Consider the following 8,130-nt stretch of genomic DNA (forward strand, 5'->3'; position numbering starts at 1 on the left):
AACAAAAGGCTTGCCTATCACGGTTCCTTTCCTACATATACTTTGTACTATATTAACAAACAAAACGTTATGATTATGAACCTTGTGTGGTGTTCATGATTTGCACGTACGTGCAGTGGCACAATATAAAAATACAAATATCACATATGTTAAACAAGTGAACCACACACGTAAGTATTTGCACAACTAAAAGAAAGTTTAGGTTGTTGAAACATTATTTTTGGATGTGATGTCTCTTATTGATTTTAGAAAGAGTTAATTATCATTTTAGTCTCTATTAATATAATTTTTAGTTTTTAATTACTTTCAGATGTGATGTCTGGTATTGATTTTAGAAAGAATTAATTACCATTTTGGTTTGTCAATTATTTTTCATCTATTAATGTAATTTTTAGTTTTTAGTTTTCAATTTCAACCAATTTGATTCTCGAATTGTTTAAAATTTCATCATTATATATATATATATATATATATATATATATATATATATATATATATATATATGCAAGAAATGATTACAACTTCAACTACAACAAATTATATTCAAAATTAATAATTTAAATTGGTGTGGCTGAAAAGCCTGGCGTTGTGGAGAAAATGAGCTAACTTTAACCATTTTTACATTTCGTCGAAGACTCTTCCGGTGCCATACGTTCAAAGGCTCATTATCATCTATCACAATCTCGGCAACTAGTCTTTTGTCTACTTCAACATTTTTGGTTACTCTCTAATGGTTTAGTCATCAATTTAATATAGCATATGATTCTTCTCTCTCTCTCTCTCTCTCTCTCTCTCTCATACACACACACACAAGAACAAAATGAGCAATATTTAATAATGGAGTAGACGTTTTCATGAGCAATACATACATTCTTACTATGCGAGAGGCCTAAGATATTTCTCCATTGTTGTGTTACGTTGTACACGAAAATGATGTGAATGAAAGAATTGTATTTTTTGGATGATCGGATTCAGGTTGGGAGTTGTACTGTCGAGCTAGCTATGGCCAACTAGTCAGAAAATTTTGCGTTGAAACTCTTAAAGGTAAGAGAATTTAGGAAATAGAGAAGGAAGTAAAGGAAGGTGAATCCATGGATATCATTTGGATTGATGCGAGTAGAATGCTTCATGCAATTACTATAAGAACTTATCCAACACTGGAGAATCCGACTTTATAATATTATAATATCTTCCTTCAACATTTTTGTGTTCAACATTTTTGTGTAGCACAAATACTTACAAGTTACAATATATTTCATATTCAATTTTTAATATACACTTATCTGACTTATGTTTTGAGATAAACAAATAAATTTTTGGATTTACCATTACATCAACATTAGGTTTTAATAGATACTTTTATGTGAGGGACTAAAATGACATCAAATAATTAATCATCATTTAAATATATTATTCTCAATATGTCAAAATATATTTTTAAATATTCTGATTCAATAATTGTGTGATGAATCTATAGTAATGATTTTATCAGCATACAGTAATACCTTCGTGAACTTACAATAGCTACTGAATGAACATGTGATAGTAACTTTATGAACCTATCATAATACTTTAATGGATCTACAGTAACTACTTAATGAGTCTACAACATTGATTTTATGAATCTGCAACAATAATTTTATAAACTTGTAATTGTAATTTTATAAATCTATAATTTTTTTCAAAAAAAAAATATAATATGGGTGTTTTTTTAAAATCAAAATAGAAGCTTATAAATGATATTTTTTTTACAATGAATTTATTTGCATAAAAAGAAAACGTAGAAAAATAAATTTAGTGAATCAATGATATACCAATCCCAGAATTCCTTTCAAAAATTTTTTTAAAACATCCCAGAATTGTGAATATACTGATATTCATTCCTCCAAAAGGCTGTACCCTAACTCTAAGGGCCGCCTACACCTCGATCCGACAGAGCATGAATATACTGATATTCATTATTATGACGTTGATGGTTTCATTTTGAACTAATTTATTACGGAGTATATATTGTATAACTGTAATAAATATCTATATCATAATATATACTCCGTAATAAAATTATGGTGATGGCATTGTAATTTGTAATGAAAATAAAGCACACGCAATGCTGATTTGTATATTGGTCACGTGATACATGTATATACCACTTGGCGATACACAATAATTGTCGCACCATACAATAATGGTTGTTCGCGTGTCGCAATTGCCAAAACAACATTATAAATTCTTTTTCTCGCTATATATGTAATTACTGGATTGTTATACTGTGGACCATGGCGATGGTCCACCTTTTTAGTATAATTAATTAAATGTACAATTGTTTAAAAAAAAAATGTACAATTTAGTTTTTCTTAACACAAATAAAATCAATATGAATAAAAAAATCAATATATCATTAAAAACTCTAATTAAGATCTTTTAAATAACAGTTATATTGTTATTTTTATTTTAATATTTTAAATTAATAAAAAAAATATATTACATCACTTATGTTAATTTTCAATATAATTTTATTTATTTTTTAAAAAATTCCTAAAATCAATATAATATTAAATTCATTTTAACATAAGATTATATTACGTCACATTCTCGACTATTGTAACATTGTCACATTTAGTCTTATTCTTTTAAACTTTGTATTCAAAAAAAAAAAAAAGTTTGTGTACCGGCTCGCGGAGCCCGCCAACCCGCATGGGACGAGCTATGGTTGCATGAACCCTAGCCTGCGGGTTTGGTGGGCCGATTCGCAAAGGCAGCAAAAAATTAGGCCCGAAAAATTGTACATGCACACTCCTTGAAAAATGCCTTCCTCCAAAATAAAAGGGAAAGTCATTTCCCTCAAAACATACCTATTTTCTTTTGATTAAGGGATCAATTTTTATTGACCTCATTTTCCCCCTGCCAAACACTGAAAACTCGAAAAACATTTTCCATAAGTCATTTTTCAATTTTCGAAATGCACTCTTAGTACAAGACATGTTACTTTATAGACTAAGTCATAAAAAACATTAACAGAATGGTCATGTGTATACCAAAGTTTATGATATACCTAAATTACCTGAATACCATAAAGAACAACCACCCCATACAAAATTATTATAGTCGCACTAAATTTAATATGAACTCTTTTTTGACTAAATTTAATATTAACTCTTTTTTATAAACTTACGGTATTATTTTTATAAATTTAACTGATATAATTCGTGACAATAATTGGCAATTTATATCCTGCACCAGGACGCGTATTGCATTGTGCACCCTAATGCAAAACGACGCCGTTTCAGATTTTTTTTTTTAAAATTTCGCTATTTTGTGTTGGCGGTTAATTTTCTTTAAAAAAAAATCTCAGGTTCAAAAATGTACATAATTTTATACTAGAATACACATAATTGTATACATGAATGTACATAATTGTATAACAAAATACACATACTTTTTTTTTTAAAAAAAGATAATACATATAATCTAACATAATACATAATATACATAAACTTTTAACATAATAAAAATCAACTCTTAACATAATACTAATAAATTTCCTGTTTCGGATGTATATAATTGTATAAAAAAGATGTACATGATTGTATAAAAAATGTACATAATTGTATAAACAAATACACATAATTTATAACCAAAACGACGTTATTTTGGGAGGCGCAGGACGCACAGTGCTGCGCGGGGTGCACAGTGCTACGCGCACCGTGGTGCAGGGTATAAGGATTGACAATAATTTCGATGGGCTTTTACTATAGTTTCGACCAAATTTAACTTTTAAAGAATATGCCCCAGTCCTTCATCTGGCCATAGTTTATTTACCATATATGATTATATTCTATATCTTAAAGAGCATGCCCCCAGTATATATATAGATCAAATTTTTAACCAAACAGAAGAAGAAGAAGAAGAAGAAGAAAGCAACCAGACATTCTTAAAATAGGATTTCCATTAAAAATTAAAAAAAAAAAATAAAAAAAAAAATAAAAAAAACACCCCCATCTGGATTGCATGGGGACCAAATTTAACTTTTAACATTACTATTGAAATCAAAGGGTATAGTGTGGCATGTTATTCAAGAAAACCAGTTTTGGTCAATACTGCATTTCTCACTCTTTTTAGATCTCTACCCTTCAGGGTCCTCCCAACCCCTTCACACACTGAGAAAGATGATATTTGAGTCCTTGCAAGCTTCCTAGCAAGCCATTCATGTGGAGGCACCATCTGCCCCCCGCCGTCTATGTCTTCTTCATCGTCACTGTTCCAACCACTTCTAACGAATCCATCGCCTTCCTTGTCTTGATTATGACCATCTAGAAATCGTGGATTGTAGGAGGCCTGTGAAGTGGCACCATAGATTTTGGACCAATCGGGTATGTTAACAGGAGCAGAGTGTTGGGTCATTTTGGGTTCGTGATTAGGATTTTTGTTGGATCTCGGGATCATTTTGGTCAAAGATGGCAGGCGCTTTAGAGTAGAGGATGATGATGGCTCTTTAACCTTGGGAGGGAATTCATTCCTTTCATGGAAACCGCCCCAAACATCATCTTCTTGAAGTTCTTCGTACCTGATTGAGGTCCAACCACTGCTACCTTGGCTATATAACCCAATCCTTCTCTCGGGTATTGACATCTACCATAAACACAGGGCATTAATCAAGTCAACCCTACTACTCGAGCATCAGCATATATAGAAATGGTATTCGAATCTTTAATATCACACGAGATTTTCAAAAAGAAGAAAAGATCCCAACTCAAAGAAGTTAATCAACACTAACCAGGATCTAGCTTTCTAAGACGGGGATTCAAAAAGGCTCTGGCTTTTCACAGATTCTTGACTATATCTGCAAAACGAAAGGAGAAATGTTAATTAAGCTGGTAAATCATAAAGAGACAATGAAAGCTGGAAATGTTCAATTTTTCAGCATTTACACGATCCCGATCTCTTTTACCTTCAACCCTTTATGGGGTTTCTTCAATCTTCACAGTGTTCTCAGATAAGCACCAAAGAGGAGAAAACAATGGGCTAGCAAAGGGACAGGAAAGCCGGACTTTAGATCCTAGAAAAGTAGAAATCTCCTAAATAAATAATATATCTCTGTGTATTTGGCCTTTTTTCCTTTATAAAATTTCTGTGCATAACATTTCAAATAATAAAACCTGACGAGTTAGAACTTTAGACACTGCTACAGAAGTGGGGATGGCATTATATCCTCTAAACGGGATTCTGAAACAGTCGGTCACAGGACGGTTGGAAGAGTGGAAGTGGTATCTCTTTTGACGGAGAAGACAAACCACATATATTTAGACCTGAGAGCAAAAACTATTGAAATGGAAGCAACAAACTGACAAAGCAGATTTTATAATAGGACAGAACCCACGGTAGATTTTATAAATTTATTAAGAAAAAACACTGTTCAGGTTTCTCCGCTTTCATGGTTGCTTCATAGATTTGGAATTTTCTTTGGGAATATTTTATTTAAGGATTAAGCTTTTTATTAAAAAAAACCAATCAATGCCTAATTTAGTGCTGCTAAGTGCAATGCACATGTAATCTCGTCATTTTCTACAATATTATGTTTAACTTAATAACATTGTTCTAATCACACTTGGTTTTTTATTGATAAAATAATTAAGTTGTGCATCACCTCATGGTTACTTGTTTGAAACCCCAGATTTACTTGCCCCATTTTGCTTTGTCAGGACATCAGATAAGACCATCTTGAATTATATGCAAAATTATTTATTAAATAAGCTATAAATAGTTGGTTGGCATGAGAATATTATAAACCAGTAAATCCTTAAAGTGAACAAAAAGACATGTTGTAGTAAACAAGATAAGAAAAGAAGAAAAGTAAGCCTCAAGACTCAAGAGCCATCATTCAATGTATCGGCCTTACCCAGAATAGTGCTGAAACTCAGACGGGGGCCATGATGATGATGACAGCAATACATTTTGCAGGAATCAAGGATCGGCACACTTCAACTCTTGGTTTAACTTCACTGAAAGGAATGGAATCTTATTATTCATACGTTGGAGTTTTCTCCAGATAATAATAATAACACAAAAAAGTGATATAGATTCTTATGCTGAAGGTGACTTCTTTGGCTTCACTGTATAGAAGCCATGGTTGGTGGCCGTCAAGCATGGCTATCAAACAGGGCCTGTCCCACAAGTTGCAGCCGACTTATCTGATCTTTTGGTCACCTTATGCAAAGTTCAAGAAATCTAAGAAATAGTGAGATGTTTCTGCATATCACACAAGGGGTGTGAAAACATCTCTCAAACATTGTTTGGACTTGTTGGGTGTTTCCAAATGCTAGATCAACTAGGACCAAAAACTTGAACATATTTGTACAAGTTATAAGAAACTTCATATCAGCTCAATTTCACCTTCCACTTTACGAGGGCAAAACTACCTTCATATCACTACCAAAGTGAAGAATAATTCACAACTTATGAAGATTGTTCGCAATTACTTTGTATTTGATAAAGAAATCAAAACGAAGTACAATTCAGAATCTCTTTATCCAAACCCTCCACAAACATCTCACATGAATGACATGATTCAAACATCTAATAACGAGGATCCAAAACAAACGATTCTATGAAAGTGCATCCGCTCCAGCAACAATTTCCAATATCTCACCAGTGATCTTAGCCTGCCTCTGCCGATTATAAGCAACCGAAAGGCTTCTCTTCAACTCGATAGCATTCTCGGTAGCATTACTCATAGCATTCATCCTCGCTGCAAGCTCACTGGCAAATGACTCTTGAAGTGCCTTCAGAATCTGACTATTCAAGTAAAGAGGCATCAATGCATCAAGAATCTGAGCAGGATCTTGCTCGAACTGCAAATAAGGCGAAATCGGTACAGTTTTAGATTCCCTATGATCCCTCTCTACACTCAATTTCCCCTCCTTAGTACTCAACCTAAAGAACTCATCTCCCTCTACATCAATGCAGTTTCCATTCACATCTCGAATCTCGCCTTTTGCAGATAATGGGAGCAATGTGTGAATTACTGGTTGGGACTTAACCAAAGACACAAACTTTGTATACAAAAGCTCAACTTTATCAACCTCTTCACTCACAAACAACGAGAAAACATCATCTGCTATAACCTGAGCCTCCTTTGCGGTCGGAAAACTGCCTCCTTCGACAAAACTATCCACAGTTTTGTCGTCCCTTCGTCGGAAATAGGTATTCCCCTTTTTTCCGACGCTAATTATGGTGTAATCCAAGCCGAGATCCACCAATTCCTTTATACGATTCTCGGATTTTTTCAGAATAGCGTTGTTGAAACCTCCGCAGAGGCCTCTATCGCCCGTGACGACAACAAGGGCGATTTTCTTCACCGGCCGGACGGCGGTCAAAGGGACTTCCACATCGTCCGATTGGAGCTGCTCGTTGATGTTGTACAGAACCTCGACAAGGGCCTCGGCGAAGGGCCTGCCATTGATGACGGCCTCTTGAGCTTTCCGAATCTTTGCCGCGGCCACCAGTTTCATTGCTTCTGCGACTTTCTGGGTGTTCTTTACCGTCTCTATTCGATCTCGGATTTTGCGCAGATTGCAGCGGATGCAAGGAGAGAATGAATATTGGGGATTTCGGTTCACAGTGGGTTTAAAATTTGGAAATGAGGTAATCTGGGAAGAAGAAGAAGAAAGAGAAAGTGAATTGGAGTTGCGGAGAGAGGGTTTTGATAAGACCATAGATGTTAAGGCCGCCATAGATTGAATGAAAAGGGATGAGATTGTAATATTCCGGCGACTATCTGAGAATATTCCGGCGAGGCGGCTACACTTGAAGGTTTTAAAGTTATGAACAAGGAACTAAACGCGAGTCACGTGACAGAAATTAGATCGTATTTCGTTAATAGCTTAATCTACCATCTACATCTACAATTACATTATTATTACAAATTTAATAAAAGCGAATAATGTTAGGCCTTTAACTGGAACAAAAAAATGTAGGTACTAATTATTTTTTAAAATGAATAATTCATATTATTTCTACATCTACAATCTACATTTACAAATTTAATAAGAGCGAATAATGTGAGACCCTTAACTGGAACAAAAAAATGTCGGTACTAATTGTTTCTTAAAATGAATGATTCATATTATTTTG

At 33.8% G+C, this 8,130-nt stretch overlaps 2 protein-coding genes across 5 annotated transcripts; both read right to left on the reverse strand.

Moving 5' to 3' along the window:
- Positions 1-4,004: 4,004 nt before the first annotated feature.
- On the reverse strand, positions 4,005-7,835 carry LOC109190724 (ATP synthase gamma chain, chloroplastic-like). 4 transcript variants are annotated; one of them, XM_019341294.1, is made up of 5 exons: positions 5,897-7,835; positions 5,157-5,306; positions 4,949-5,022; positions 4,775-4,840; positions 4,005-4,629 (listed from the first exon to the last, which is right to left on the reverse strand). In XM_019341294.1, the coding sequence occupies exon 1, from the start codon at positions 7,728-7,730 to the stop codon at positions 6,603-6,605; it is 1,128 nt and encodes a 375-aa protein (XP_019196839.1). In that variant the 5' UTR covers positions 7,731-7,835; the 3' UTR covers positions 4,005-4,629; positions 4,775-4,840; positions 4,949-5,022; positions 5,157-5,306; positions 5,897-6,602. The 4 variants fall into 4 exon arrangements, with proteins under 4 accessions (XP_019196839.1, XP_019196840.1, XP_019196838.1 ...); XM_019341295.1 differs by lacking the exon at positions 5,157-5,306; XM_019341293.1 differs by having other exon boundaries at positions 4,949-5,306.
- Positions 4,069-4,629, reverse strand: LOC109190317. The gene has a single exon (XM_019340786.1). It carries the CDS (start codon positions 4,627-4,629, stop codon positions 4,069-4,071), a length of 561 nt encoding a protein of 186 aa, XP_019196331.1.
- Positions 7,836-8,130: the final 295 nt, after the last annotated feature.

The sequence above is a fragment of the Ipomoea nil genome, unplaced genomic scaffold (genome assembly GCF_001879475.1).
Source record: "Ipomoea nil cultivar Tokyo-kokei standard unplaced genomic scaffold, Asagao_1.1 scaffold1576, whole genome shotgun sequence".
NCBI lineage: Eukaryota > Viridiplantae > Streptophyta > Magnoliopsida > Solanales > Convolvulaceae > Ipomoea > Ipomoea nil.